At 41.5% G+C, this 15542-nt stretch overlaps 1 protein-coding gene across 4 annotated transcripts in view; it reads left to right on the top strand.

The window, feature by feature from the left end:
* The window catches only part of epha8 (eph receptor A8), a 118544-nt gene that overhangs the window by 88393 nt on the left and 14609 nt on the right, over positions 1-15542 (top strand). For 3 of the 4 annotated variants that reach the window (XM_071494221.1, XM_071494223.1, XM_071494224.1), the window contains 7 exons: positions 2767-2922; positions 3123-3551; positions 6014-6138; positions 8670-8832; positions 11441-11573; positions 15010-15077; positions 15395-15520. In XM_071494221.1, the coding sequence (XP_071350322.1) occupies positions 2767-2922; positions 3123-3551; positions 6014-6138; positions 8670-8832; positions 11441-11573; positions 15010-15077; positions 15395-15520 (1200 nt within the window). The remainder of the gene's footprint in view (positions 1-2766; positions 2923-3122; positions 3552-6013; positions 6139-8669; positions 8833-11440; positions 11574-15009; positions 15078-15394; positions 15521-15542) is intronic. The other variant, XM_071494222.1, reaches the window with a different exon arrangement.

Raw genomic sequence — 15542 nt, 5'->3', positions numbered from 1 at the left:
CACCTCTAAATTTACTGTCAGTTCATTACTTTAAACCTAAAAGCCTGTAAAGGATAACTTCTGGGTTTTTGAACATGTATGTGAATGTACAAAAGATTGGTTGGGTCCATTATTGATTGAAGAACGGTATACCTGGACCTAAACAACTGCTGTGATGTAATCAAATGGTGTATTTGTCCGGATCAAAGAACGTCCACGATAACTACCTGTTTTTGTTACTGCCAGGTTATTTATTCATAATAAACGTGTCTGATAACATTCTGGATAAGACTCCTACAGAGACAGAGAGTCAGGTCATTTTTGTTTAACCAGAAATGCCAATTATATCGCTCTGTTCACAGCCACCACACTCCATTGACAAAAACAGTTATTTTGCTTTGCAGAACAAAGAAAGTGCTGGTCCAAGAACGAAAGAAAGTGATTGGTTTGTTAGTGTTAGTTTGGTTTGTTTCAATGGTGAAAAAACACCATTGAAACTCACAATAACACAAACTAACTGAAAACCGTAACCTTGCAAAAAGACACAGTACAATAGGATCTGAACATTTGTGGGGTTGTGTTAATATATATTGAATTGTGTTATGTGTACAGTGGGGATTAGCTGAACACTGTAGTTGATCAAATATGGATCAAGCTTTGCCTTTCAGTTGCCCAGTGGTGTGATTGTTGTAGCTTTGTGGGGTTCCAAAGAAAAGCAGTGACAGGGATGTTTGACCACAGGAGGTCAGGAGAAGTGTAAAACAACAAGGTGCCAAAATGTTTGAGATGTTTTTCGGAGAGTCCTGAATAATTAAGCTGAGATATTCAGGTGGCCTGTGTTCTTCTTGTCCATGTAAAACGGTGAAGGGGAGTCAAACGTTGACCTGTCTTCATGTAAAAGAAAAAAAATATATATCAAAGACACAGCACCTTTGTGTTTTCCAAGTAAAGCATTACTCAATTTATATTAATATTTCAGTGTGGAAATAGATTTTAATTTTTTTAATTTAGATTAAATTATCCTTTTTTTTATTCTGAAGGAAAGGAACTGCAGTGTTATTATCCATCTTTAATGTTTCTTTTCTGTTGTCATTTCCATTTCAAATTCCTGTGCCTATCAAAACTTTATAATGCATAATGTGGGATGACTTCTCACTGCCAGAGACGCCAGGCAGTGGCTGACTCCTGCCAGTTGTACCTCTGGACATACAATAAAAAAGATTGAGGGATCATATCCTCATAGCGTCTAATGGTGGATCTTTTGGGGATAATAACAGTGTGAACCTTTGAACATTTAATGTTTTAAATAATCACTGTTTTCAAGAAAAAAGGGTGCTTGATGAAGCACAAGATATATTTGTGGTTTTAAGAACCAAAATGTTGTTTAAAATCTCCTCTCTCAGGCTTCTCTCTAGAGCTCGAGTAACAACAGGTCACTGAGCCAATCAGAAGAGAGACTCTAAGCCTCTCTTTCAGGTAAACTCACAGAGGAACCAAACCCTGCAAGGAAGGATGGTGGGTCCAGGTGGGCGGGGCTTGGGGTGTGGCTGGGAGCGGTGACTGGTTCGTTGTGACATGACAAAGTTCCAGAAGTCCTGACGGCTGGTTTTAAGGCTCAGTTTCTGAATACAGGCTGTGTGCATTTCTCTGTGGACTGAGGCTTTGATAATTTCACAGTATCAATATAGAACCTAGACCTGCTTTATGATCAAAAAAGACATGGAAATCTTACTTTATACTACATGGGATCTTTAAACTACAGCTACAGCTTGATTAGCTGAAAATGAAATTACTGCAAAACATCAGTGACATTAACATCATTATGTATAATATCATCAAATCTAGTGAAATGTTTGAACACCCATTGTGTGTGTGTGTGTGTGTCTGTGTGTGTTCCTGTGCAGCCACGATGAACATGGCGGCGTGTGTACTTTTCAGGTACAAGCATGGGAACATTTTCCTCCATTTGAAATGCATCTAAAATGTCTCAGCTAGTAATCCAGAATACATTTTAACTATTCACTTTGTCATAATTTCACTCATGTTGGTTATCCAATTTCATGGTTCTTTCAGCACCTTTGAAGTCTAAGCACCTAAAATGGTCTCCTATAAACTTAACAAGGAAAGGTTAAGAAAATACTGCATCTGTAAACTAACACACAGCAATGTGGGGAAGCACACATAAATTACCCTGTGAGGAAGAGCAAACATAAGCACGCTGGTTTCTGCTGCTGCTTTCTGAGTTTGTGCGTGGTTTACCCCTGCCCCATTTACCATAGCAGAAGCCTATTAACCGCCTGGAAAGAGAATATATTTATCAGAGCCCCCTCCATTATTAATCAGTGCAGAGTTAAAAGTGAATATGTATCAGAGGAGCTGAATAAGGTTGAAACACGGTCTGGATTCTGATGGTCTCACTGGGAGTATCAACAGTGCAGAGGCTTTTCAGCCCAAATCTGAGCAGAAAGAAGTATGACTTTCATCTCCCCTGCTCCGCAGTCTCTACGGTTACAAGGCCTGTAATTATACATAGATTTGGAGGAGGGGGGGGGGGGGGGGGGCTATGTCCTAAAATTAATGCTTTAGACGAGATGACACAGTTTGAAAAAGTTGAAACAGCGTTGATATGCACAGCTTGCTATAGGAGAGCGATTCATGCCTTTCTTGCTGCACTCTCTCACAATTTTATCACGGTCTGAGTGATTATGGGAGTGCAGAGCCCTTCGCTGCAAGCTCTCTGTTTACTCTATTTATTCTCTCTCTCTCTCCCTCCCTCTCTCTCTGCAGCCTGTGAGGTGGGTTTCTATAAGCCGGTGGCGGGCGATGGCCTGTGTGGTAAATGTCCTCAACACAGCCACTCAGAGACCAGAGCCGCCCTCTCCTGCCCCTGCGACTCCAACTACTATCGAGCAGCAGATGACCCGCCAGCAGCTCCATGCTCCCGTAAGCACAAACACGATCACCTAATCCCACAGGCGAGAACACCTGAAAGCAGTCCAAAGACATATGTGCATAAACACACTCGCTCAACCCACAGCAACTATGGAATGATGTGCCGAACTTATCTCTTCCTGAAAAACACAATTTACCTTTTTTTTAGACAGCGATCAAACCTGTGAATGAACTCCAACTCTTTTCTCCAGGCCCTCCATCTGCTCCAGTAAATGTCATCTCCTCGGTCAATGGGACATCCGTGAACTTAGAGTGGGATCGCCCTCTGGATACTGGAGGTCGCAGCGACCTGCAGTACAGCTTGTTGTGTCAGAAATGCTCAGGGGAAGGAGGGCCCTGCGAGGACTGCGCATCCTCCCCGGGAGGCAGCGGCACTGGAGTGAAGGCAGGTGGAGTGGCGAGTATAGGGTCTGGGGGAGGAGGGGTGGTGGAGCGTTTGGGCTCTGCAGCAGTTCGATTCGTCCCCCGCCAGACCGGGCTGACGGAGCCCTGGGTGACGGTGCTCAACCTGGTGGCCCACACCAACTACTCCTTCCGCATTACGGCCATGAATGCAGTGACACACCTGAGCAACGAGCCATCACCGTACGCCCTGGTCAACATCACAACAAACCAGGCAGGTAGGGTTCAGAACAAAGACACACTGTCTCTCATCATGAAGGTGCTCTCCATGAGCTGTGTGTGCATGTGTGAGGTACCTGCAGTTGTTTCGGATCAGTGTGCTCCCAGTTTAGAGAAGCAGCAGGAGCACCGGCACAGAAGCTGAGTGGTGTGCTGCTGTGGACCGGGCCATCCGCAAAAACGTGTTTTAGCCACTTTAAAAACTACCCACAGGAAAAAAAACAAAAACTAATATCAGTTTCAGTGAACGGTTTATTTTGAATATCTTGCTGTCAAACAGCTCTTTGCTGTGGAACTACCTTTTGTGAACTGTTGAATTATGCTGTCACTACGTACAAGTGCACACCACAGCACTTTGGTGTTAGTGGTGTTTGAGTGATGTTTGCGCTGGTGTGTAAGAATATGGTAGTTCGACATTTGAAAAAAATTATAGTACACACTTCAACTAGATATAATAATAATAATAATTATTATTATTATTATCATTTTTTCCGTGGACATGTTTTTAACTGGCTAAAATACATTTTTTTTTGCTTTCCCTGTCCACATCGCTCAGCTTGTGTGCCGGTGCTTCCTGCTCCTTCTCTAAACACACTGATCTGAATCTATTGCAGGTAATACACTGATACCTCACACTAAGCCCCACGTCAAATAAACCCAAACTATCACTTCAAGGAGACACGATATGACAAAGGATGAAAGGATGCTGGAAATTCAGAGTGGCTCTGATGGCACACCATGTGCTTTACCTGTTATGTCCTGGGTTCACCTCTGACCTTGAATCACTCACTGCAAATTATCTAAAAGAAGAGAAATGTCACAAAAAAAGCAAAACATTAAATTCAGTCGACGTCTCACTTGACGACCATGATCACACATCTTCCTCTTCTCTCGTTCTCGTCCCTCTCTCTATCTCTCTCTCTGCTGTGAGATTTAGCAAAAATGCCGAAACAACAATCTCTTAAAAGAAATGTGCTGTATCAACGACATTTTGTGCTGATTATAACACACTTTGTCTCCATAAGGACTGGTTGGAATAGCTGCCACTGTCAGCAAACAATACTCCTGTCCAACTCTGACACTTCTGTCTGCTCCATACTGACCCTATGCTACTCATGTAATCTACATTCTGACTAGTGCTGCAGTTGTGTTAACCCTAACTGTTGACATACAACCAGGTGTAACCTGCGCTCAAGTTGAATCTTTTTTAACTTTACAAACTTGGAAATGGTTTGTATTTTTTAGAGGTTTTGTTGTTTGAGGAGCAAACTTCTGTTGCTTTGTGGACTCAAAAGATTGACTCACACTGAGTAGAAAAGACAGGAGATCGTTGAGACTTACAAATAAAATTGAACAAAAAGAAAAGAGATCCATGTGGACTGCACCAAATAGCAAATCTAATCTCTGTTTCATCTGTGACCTCAGCCTTCATATATTACTACATGATTCGGTCAGACAGTGGACATCATGGACTTACAGATGTCTTCTGTCTGTCTGGATCAAAGAAACATGTTTGCCTTGTTTTTTAAAGCACGGTTTTCAATATGTCCACTGACTGCACCACCTTCTCTGCTCCGCGTCTTCTTTTGGAACATACACTGAATACGTGAAACTGTCATCTCAGAAGTAGCATGATCTAGTTATTGCGCCTCAAAGCATCTGAGGGAGGTGGATAATAATAATAATAATAATAATGTTAACACCTCTGCTCTATAAAGTGTGGGACAGACTGCCGTTTGTATGCTGTTTTCATTTTAACCTAAACTACAAGCTAACTTAAAAGTTGAACCTACTAGTATCGTTTTATGACGACAGGAAAAAGAAGTCAGTCATAATGAAACGATATCACCTGACATTTCAGTTCCTCTTTTTCTGGGCCATAAGTTTACTCTTTCTTCAGTGTCCCCACTCTCATCAACCTGGTTTCAAATATTAGTCATATATTTCCCCTTAGGAGTTGGTGCAGACCAAGACAGAGCTAAAAGTAGAAACACATGTTGCTCTGTGTCTGCTGAATGTGTGAGTAAAGCAACCTTTGGGTGACAGCTTTATAAGCTAACCACACTTTACCCATAGTCTCGGAGAATCAACAGCTGAATGAATAATTTTGCAACAGAGGTGTCAGATTAGAGACGTTATATTGGTCATTTGTGGTGTGATTCTGAATCCTTGTGGGGACTGAAATCACATGACAATCACATCTGCCAGAATGACCTACACTTACAGAAGATGTCTTCAAATCAACACTTACTGAAGTAGCTGTTAAAGTCATCTCACTCAAAAATAAATCAAGTCCCTGCAAATGCAAAAGTGTTAGGATCTTCACAGGCTCACTCTCACTTCATTATCTTGTCTGAATGTAATTCATGAAATGCACTTCCTGTGTGAACAGGACTTCGCTGCAGGGTAATCACATCATCTTGAACTGACTAAGCAGTAATCTCTCCTGTTTCCTGTGCAGCTCCCTCTGAAGTGTTAGCCATCCGCCAGGAGAACACCAGTCAGAACAGCGTGACTCTGCTGTGGCACGAACCCGACCAGCCCAACGGAGTCATTCTGGAGTACGACATCAAGTACTACGAGAAGGTACTCATGGAACTGCTGCAGCTGCGCCACTCAAAAACTGGCTTGTGTGAACATATTCTTTTTATTTCCCAAAAAACAGTTAACACAAAACTATTTAGGAAGCTTGTGAGAGGAAAGAAAAAAAACCCAAAAAAACGCAGTCGTCACTTTTACCTGGAGAACATAAGCTCATTGTCTTCAAAGGGCTGCGACTAAGCTGAGTCAAGATACTGTGAATGCAGAGGAGCGGCGGTGGGATAGACTCTGGATAACTTAATCCAGGAAAAAGATCCTCCTGGCAGCTCAGCTAATTGAAAGGAAATGGGGGTCGAGAGAGGGAGAGCAAGAAAGAGGATGAGACGGTGTAGATTGCAACTTAGTGAAAGTGACAGTGACAGCAAGCGGCTGGCGGGCACATAAGCCTTGTGACGACCTAATTGCCGCAAATGTGTGTGTGTATGTGTGTGTTTTACCTAATACGCACACCCAGAAAACACACTCTACATAGTCTATAATGTTGCCTGCTTTGTGTGTGTGTGTGTGTGTGTGTGTGTGTGTGTGTGCGCGTGTGTGTGCTTGTCTTCAGAAAACTGGGAGCCCCCTATACCCATAGGGTCCATGGTGCTTCATGGGACCAAAATGCCAGACCCCATAAATTTAAAGGGCTGCTTGAGGTTGGAGACTTGGTTTAAGGGAAAGGACCTGGGGAATGTATTATGTCAGTGATGGGTCCCAACAGAGATAGCTTTACAAGCGAAGCGTGTGTGTGTGTGTGTGTGTGTGTGTGTGTGTGTGTGTGTGTGTGTATGTGTGGCCTTGTTTTACTACGTTCATGGGGACCTAAAGCATTGACCTATACTTGTGGGGTCCGACAGCTTTTTGGGGACCAAACTGCTGGACCCCAGAGGATTAATAGGCTGTTAAACTTGGTTTAGAATTGGATTTATGTCAGCATTCAGTTGTGATAGTTAAAGTTAGGGTGAGGGGCTAGGGAATGAGCAATGGCAATGAGGGGTCCCCACAAATACAGTAAGACAGGGATGTATGAGTGTGAGTGTGTGTGTGTGTGTGTTGATAGAAATCAGCTAATTGCAGAGGGAGCATCCGGGGAGCAGGCGGTCTCATAGCCATACAAGCAGGATGGTGTGGGGAGAGCTGAAGGATTAGCTCGCCTCTTGCGCTGGTGTCTTAATCTGGCCTCACTCAGAGGGCAAGACGCCTGTGGGGGATTTCAAGTGGACAAGTCAGCAATGTGCTTTCTTAAGGTTTCTATACTACTGTACTAAACAACAATGAGTCACAGCAAGGGTGGCGGCCGCTGCAGCAGCACTCTAGCTGAGGATGATAATGAAGACAAAAAAAGGCTCTTATTTCTTCACCCAGCACTTCTTCATAATTAGGCTCTTATCCTTTCCAAGGACACATGAATGATTCACTTATTGTGCTGTTTGGATGCACCTCACACCTCCTATTGTTGTTGAACTTATTTTACTTCCAAACTTCGAAAGTATCTCTGAATTAAAAGATGCTGCAGCAGGCAGATGAAAGCAAGGTCAGGACTGTAGTGATGATGCGGATGATGAACTTTATTGTTAAATTAGACTTCCAAAAAAGATAAATGCATCATCTTTTTTAATGAATCTACTTAAAAAAAAAAAATAAAAAATAAAACTTTGAATAGTGAGTAGGTTTAACAAGCTTTACATTTTGTATTTGAACAAATGATGCATCATTCAAAGCGCCTGTCTGTAATTATTCTGCCTGATAGAAGCAGTTCAAAATATGTGTGAGGTAGTTGCTTGCCAGTTATGAATGACATATAAGGTTGTGTTCATTCAGGATTAACGATGCATAAATCTATTTAACATATATGACTTAAGAAAAGATTTTAAAAAGTGTTAGTAGTAGTGTGATCCATCTTCTTCAAAGACTATATTTTTCTGTCATCAAATCCAGTGAAAAGACCAAAACCAAAGAGACTGAGTCAACAAAAACTGCAGTGTTTGTGTTGATGGTGAATGATGTAACGAAATATCATATCACCCACGGCAACAGTGTCTCATTGATGAGCTGTGGATAGTTTTAACAAGGGAGTCAATTCAGTATTATTTTTTGGTCTTTTTTGTGGGAATTGAAAAACAAACTTAATGTTTAGTTTTCAGTTTTTTTGGTTTGAGCCAGTTTTAGCAAAAATAATGAGGGCCACCAACATTCTCTCAAAAACTGTAATAATAACTTCCTAAACTTTCAAGCTAAATTTATTTAGCTTTTAATTCATAATTTTCATTAATTATTAGAGAGAAAGACTGTTTTTGACTTATCCTAGGAAATGAAATACCTGGTGAAACATTCTAATCTAACCTTACACTCATACAGTTTTAGTTGTGAAATGTATAAATCTACATCCTATGTTATAACCACTATCTTTAACATGTTAATATGAAGCAGCAGAGCTTATGTTTTAATGGGGAAAATTGCAGTGAGCTCTTGAGCTGACCAGCATTTCAATTTCCCCAACACTAATCTTTAACTGTGGCTGTTTTGTCTTACAGGATAATGAAGAGCAGAGTTACTCCACTCTGAAGTCTAAAAATACCAGCGCCCGGGTGTCAGGGCTGAAGCCAGGTACCAAGTACATCTTCCAGGTCCGAGCCAGAACATCAGCAGGCTGTGGACGCTTCAGCCAGAATGTGGAGATTCAGACTGGGAAAGCAGGTGTGTGTGGTCTGTAATAGACACAGAAACAAACAGGACATACTGTATCATTGAATTGCCTGCCCTGAGCCATGGGAACCCCTCAGCAGTTGTGTGATGTTTAATAAAGTGGAAAAAGTCCAGTAAGGAAACAGTTTGTTCATTTAAAAGACTCGGACCATAAAGTTTTACAAAGCCAGGCCAGACTGCACAGCATGGTCCAGGGCTAAAGGCGCTGAGTTGTCAATGAGCCCGAGGACTGCCTCAGTCCGTCCCTCTGTTGCATTGATCTATACTTTGTTAGAGAGTCACCCCTGTCAGCAGAACTGCAGCCTATCCTAGCTTCAAACAATTGCACACAGTGCTGCGGTGGGGAAGAAGTCTTCCTGACTCTTTCTTTCCACCAGAGGCAAGTACAACACAGAAAGTTAGGCGTTACTATTAAAAAAAAAAAAAAAAATCCTTTTATGAGAATATCTTTCTTTTCTAATAGGGATTTTGGCAGATAACGTGCAGAGCAGACTCAAGGTCTGCAAAGCTCAACCTCCTGCCCGGTTGGAGTCCCATTGCTGTTCCATTGACTAATAGTCTCCCTTCATTCTGCTGCTCACTCGACCCTGACTCTCCTCCTCTTGATGCTGATTCATTTTCAAACTCTGAAAACAAGAGGACTGCATGCTGAGTAATCAATACGTACTAAAGTTTATGAAAAACAGACAGTAGCCTTTTTCAAGCACAGTTGTGTCTGTTGTCAGCACTGTAGTTTCTCGCTGCTGAGCAAGAACTGCACAACAACAAAAGCCTGATTTAGGTGATTCGACTGAATATGCTTTCAAATCAATATTCAGTCGAAGAACATAGTGCGGGGTTCGAGTTAGGTGTCTGCAAAGGTTTCTGTCACAGGAAGATGAGGGTACTTAAGGAATTTGGTACTAATTTGGTGGAAAATGAAAATGTGTCTGCGTGGAAACATACACTTCAACATACATGGAGACTTATCTCCACAAGAATCTAAATCTAAATAAATACTGGACTCATATTGAAAATAGTTCTTCTATAGATTTGTTTTTAAATTACAGACCCCTGGCTGCTGGCAATTTGAGGTGAATTTTGGAGACTGTCCGAGGTCGTCTGTGCAGCAGGTTATTATGACCCGTAGTTACGTTTTGTTGCTAGGCAACATCTAGTGGTAATAGTAATGATGACAGGAGCAAAGGGAAAAATGTGGCGACGTAGTTTATAGAGCGACAAAGTCCACGTCAGGAGGAGGTTGGGGTGGATGGATGGGTCAACAAAACACAGGAGTATGACACAGGAGAGGAAAGTAGCAGTTTATGTTGTTTATGTTGTTTCTGTTATCCATGATCATCTGAGAAAGATAACAATGTTGTAATTATTGTAACCATGACAACAAAGATCGTCTGATGTTGAGGAAGCATTTAAGCCTAACCAAATAGTCCACTATTATAGCAAGCATGGTGACAAAGACAGGTACGCCACTCTTGGTATGGCCCATGTGTTAATTATTGTAACCATGACAACCAAGTTCTGGTACACCTGCCATCGTAGGGGTGCTATTTCAGGAGACACTCCTATGGGTCATAGGGTTGAAAAAACACCTGAATGGTTGGTCAGGATCGGAGGACTGGATGTGATTTTGTGTCTTTGCCTTGGACACACTGCAAAGCAGTCACATACACGCAGTTAGGAAATGCTGCTTAATATTTTTTTTCGCACATAATAAAAGACAAGCTCATAGATCACTCACAATCATCTCAATGTTTCAGTGCAGATTTAATTGTTAGGTGAAAGCTGCATTACGTTTTCTATCCAAAGTCCAAAATTTAGAGTCAGTAACTGTAGCTGACTGTCAGGGGCCAAGAAAAGTTCATACTGGAAACTTTTTTGAATTATATGTGAGATGCAAAAAATAAGGATATAAATACTCTAATAACTGCATATAAAGTAATAAAAATAAATACTTAAAAACTGATAATGTAATAGCCTGCACATAATATAATAAAAATGTTCAGCACATAACATAATAATCAATAAAGCCCTTTTAGCCTCGGGGACGTCGCTGTGCCGACTTGTCCAGCCCCCCTTCCCCAAGTAGTTAAAACTACTGTAAAATCTTCGACATCATTGCTCACTCGCTTCCCACACATCAGCAGCACCAGTTGTGTCTCTTCCAGTGGCTGACCCAGCTGGAGATCCTGCTTTCAGGAAGTGAACCCTGATCTCTGCAGAGCGCTGCCTCTCTGACACTGACACCCTAACCCTAACCCTAACTATTTTTTCTGTGTCCATGTAAGTATTTATACTTTGTACTTAAACTTAATCACTTCTAAGTCAGGATAAAATTCAATCTTTCAAACCAGATGACAACACTGGGCTGAATATTTCCTACCGATAATGCCACAGACACACTTTCAAAATGCAAACAGGATTTAATTAGAAAAGCTGAGCTCTTTAATGAAGCTCCAAGTTCTTGTTTATCTTATTTAACCAAGACCACCCTACCTGCCGCCTGTGTTTGCCAGTGTGTTCGTGTAAACTGGAGACTCTCGGTTGCTGGTGGCTCAATCAGTGTGTTTGTGTGTGTGTGTGTGTGTGTGTTTTTTTTCAGCTCCTCTGCGCTATAACACCATGACCATCATATGGATCTGCATGGCCCTGGTGTCTGGCCTCGTGACCTTTCTGGCCATCATCATCTGCAGGAAACGGCAAGGCTACACTCTACCACACTACCCATCGCTGCTGTGTGTGGAACACTTTCTTACACTACTCTAACGTGCCTCTCTTTGTGTAATGTTGCTTGTGATGAACATTGTGTGTGCACTGTGTTTCTCCCTGCTTTTGCCATGTGTAGTATTTGCTGAAATTGAAATGAGAGCAAAGTTGTCATTCATGTGAACCTCTCTTAGAGTATACCCTTAACATGTTCTGTGAAGGATCTCATTTAAGCCTGTGTTTGAGAAGCTAAATTACCTCTAGTCCCACTTGTCATGTTTAAATGTTCAAAACGTCAGAGCGCACAAATAATCTGCATGCTTTTCTATCAGTACTAAGGCCGATGAGTAGAGAGGAGTCCTGAAAACGAATGCTTCAGCTCTTCTCATCTCCTCAACCCTCCCTGTCCTCTCACTGTCTTACTTAGCTAATTTTCTAAGTCATAATTTCCACCTCATAGTGGATTTAATTATGTTGATTCATGTCCAGTAGCTTGCAAGCCAAACGTTCCCACTTATCCCGTCAGCCCCCCCACCCCTTCCCCTCTCCTCCCTTTTGATGTCTTCAACTTACATCTCTGTAGCACTGCACCGAATAATTAATTTCTTTCACTTAATTAATTCATATTTCAATGCATATTAAGTTTTTCATTTCCATTCTGTTTGAGGAGAAAAAAAATAATAAGTTGGGGGATTTAAAGATTTTATCCAGGCAAAATCATGTTATTGTGACTGCAAAGTTCAGTTTAATGCCACTGAGATGGAGGCTTGAAAAGGGATGTCTTCACTGTTAGTGGAGTGTAGAATTTCAAATGTTCCCTTTCAAGGAATACACCAAAACTGAGGGAGTTGGGCCTCTCGCCAACCCACTGATGAGAAAACACCAAAAAGCCCTTGTAACAGAAACCAGGGGGCACAGTTTTACTGGTTACACAAGAAGTAAACCTGAATGATGAGGAAAAAAATCTCATCGCACAGCAGATTGAGCAGTGGCTCGACTGACTAAATTAGATTTTAACCTTTAAAGGAGCTATCTGTAAGTTTTGCTATTGCTACATAGCTAACCTCAGCATTAACAGCTGTTTACTTACAAGTCTAAACGAAAAATTGTGACTTCAGCGTCAAACCTCATCAAGAGCTGTTGTTGTTGGGAGGGAACACCAATGTTAACTCGTATCTCTACCACGTCTTTTCTTCTACTGAAGTTAGCATGCTAACCAGCTAGCCCTGGCCCATCTCATCACTTTCTGATAGCAACTCCCTGTAGCTTCCAATCAGCCCTGAAGACGTAGCACTGCTCAGAGGGCGAATTATAACCTCTTTGTCTTGTAAACGCAACGATGGCTGAAGCTCTTGTCAAGCGAGAATCACCACCACCTGCTCCCGGCAGGAGACCACGCTCAGTGGCAGAGAAAACTTACAAATTCACTTACAAACTTACAAACTCACAAAATTGTAGCATCAGTAGCTACAAGCTACTCTGCAAGCTTCATGTTTTATATTCACACATACAGATACAAAGTAGTAAACAGTTTCTGGCCTTTTAGGAAGCTGTGTGTGTGTGTGTGTGTGTATGTGTGTGTGTTGCACTCAGCATGTAATTAACATACTCTGCTCCAGACAGTGCACACAGTCCTACACATGAGGATCATCTTTGCAAATAGCTTATTAAAGGAGGAAGTCAGGCAACGTGGTACTACCTGGGTGGAGAGATGAGTTAAGAGAAATGAAGCTTCACAATTTAAATTTTTTTTAAAACTCAAACCACAATCTTTTCCCAAACGTAACAGACCCCCCCATTCATTTCCTCCTCCCCAGTGTTTCTACCCAAAACAATGAGTGACCGCGGCAACTGCTGCACATCTTAATTTTAACAAGCTTGGCAAATGTAACACCTGGAGCTCTATAATGTTAATTACAATACAGCCAGACAAATCACTGCGATCAGAAACTGTGATAGAAACTGCTTGGGTACATTTTATAGTGTTATCTCTAAAGCACAAAGCATTATTTAAAAAATTTGAATTTCTTGGTGGATCATAGCAGGATCACGTTTATGTCTCAATATAAAGATGAGGCAGGAAATTATTTATTTACCAGGTCGACAGTGATTACTTTCCATGTTTAACAGGCAAATCTGGCCTGAATTAAACATTAAAATCATTTCAGGAATAAAGAAATACAACATGGAAAAACTTGACAGCACTATTTCTCCCTTCACTGTACTAACGGTACACAATACCACTACAGTGGTATTTTGTGACAGATGATCATGGAAAATTGTATGACAGATAAAATGGTGCACTATTACACACAGAAAATGTGATGATCATTAGATCATCAGGGTGTCCAAAGTGAATTCAAAAGTGGATTAAACTTAAAAGACACATCATTTGCTCTCGGCAGCGTGAACTGCTTTGTTCATATTTAGAAACTCTGTACAGACAAGGAAGAGTTTCCTCTGAGAAAAAGCCTTCCCAGGATTCCCAGTGACGCAGAGAGTCCTGTGTTTAAAGCGGAGTAGAGAAGAGAATGTGACTGTCACCGGTAATGAATGATAATATATCCGTTCTGAGCTCCACCCTATTTCCAAGTGCATTCCAGGTGCACCCAGCGTGCCTCGCCATGAAAATGCTAGAGTACGCTCGGCACCTTACCCAGCACACTGGGTAATGTGCACCTGACAGCATTGTGCACTGCTGTGTGAACGGTCCATCAAAGTAACTTTCCCAGCACTGCCCGAACCAAACAATGGTAGCAGAGGGAACATTTCAAGTGCACACAGGAGCTGAGTATGTCAGTTACTTGCTTAATTTCAAATGAGCCCAAAGGCAGCAGGCACATGAGGGGAATAGACAGGCTGCTTCTTCTGAATGTGTATCTGTGAATGAGGTGTTCAATGTCCTAAATGTGTTGATTGTGACTTTGTATCATAGATTTTGATGTTAATCATTTTTACTTGAAGACATGGAAGACGTTTACCATAGAAACCTTATTATTAGCTACTTTAGAAATAGTAATAATCAATAATTAAAAAGGTAATGACCAAATTGATTTAATGGGTTGATTCAACCAAAGACGCAAAAAAAAGATGTTTTCTCTCTTACTTTTACAGGTATAAAAATTCATTTTTAAATTCACCTCTATTGGTTCTAAATCCTGGGCAGATAAAAGATGTGGTTTGATACCATGAGGAGCAAATGAGAAAATGTCTTTTTTGATCATTTGAGTGTGCTGCCCCTTTAAGTTCATTTAAAGAGAAACTGAATTCATAGGTTGACTGGTTGTTCCTTACAAATAAGTGCTGAAAAGCCCCATTGATGTTAATATTTCATAATGAACAATTATTGATTAAGAGTTTGATGGTACAAATGTTTCACTACTGTCCTGTATTCATCCCGCTGTATGTTTATGTGTGTGTGCATGTGTGTGTGTGTGTGTGTGTGTGTGTGCGTGGTTTGTATAGACACTGTGGCTACAGCAAAGCTTTCCAGGACTCTGATGAGGAGAAGATGCATTACCAGAATGGTCACGGTATGTTTGACCCATTCCTCAATTATTACCAATGATAGATTAGATTGCCTTCCTTGAAGAGTTTGCATTTTCATCCCTGTGTGATAAAGTTCATCCTTAGAGCAAACAATTTTCACCTTGCTCTGAGTGATTACAGAAGCACACCGGCCTTATTCCCCATATGCTGTTTATTCTCTCCCTCCCTCGGTCTGCTCCTTTCTCCGAGTCATTTCTTCCCTTTCATCATCTTTCCCTCCACACACCAGTGACAGGGGCTCAGATGTGATGTTGCTCTCATTCTCTGATATGTGACCAAATGGTAATGTTGTTTATCTTAGTGTCATTCCCCGACGCAAGGTTCTATATCGACCCGCACACATACGAGGACCCCTGTCAGGCGGTCCATGAGTTTGCCCGAGAAATTGAAGCTTCCAGGATCAAAATAGAGAAAATCATTGGTTCAGGTAAGACGGGGAACTTGTGTTC

Source organism: Trachinotus anak, unplaced genomic scaffold (genome assembly GCF_046630095.1).
Source record: "Trachinotus anak isolate AG129_WGS33_773 ecotype Australia unplaced genomic scaffold, CSIRO_AGI_Tana_v1 ptg000013l, whole genome shotgun sequence".
In the NCBI taxonomy this organism is placed as follows: domain Eukaryota; kingdom Metazoa; phylum Chordata; class Actinopteri; order Carangiformes; family Carangidae; genus Trachinotus; species Trachinotus anak.
The sequence above is the reverse complement of the archived record's forward strand: the minus strand, read 5'-3'. Positions and strand labels throughout refer to the sequence as shown.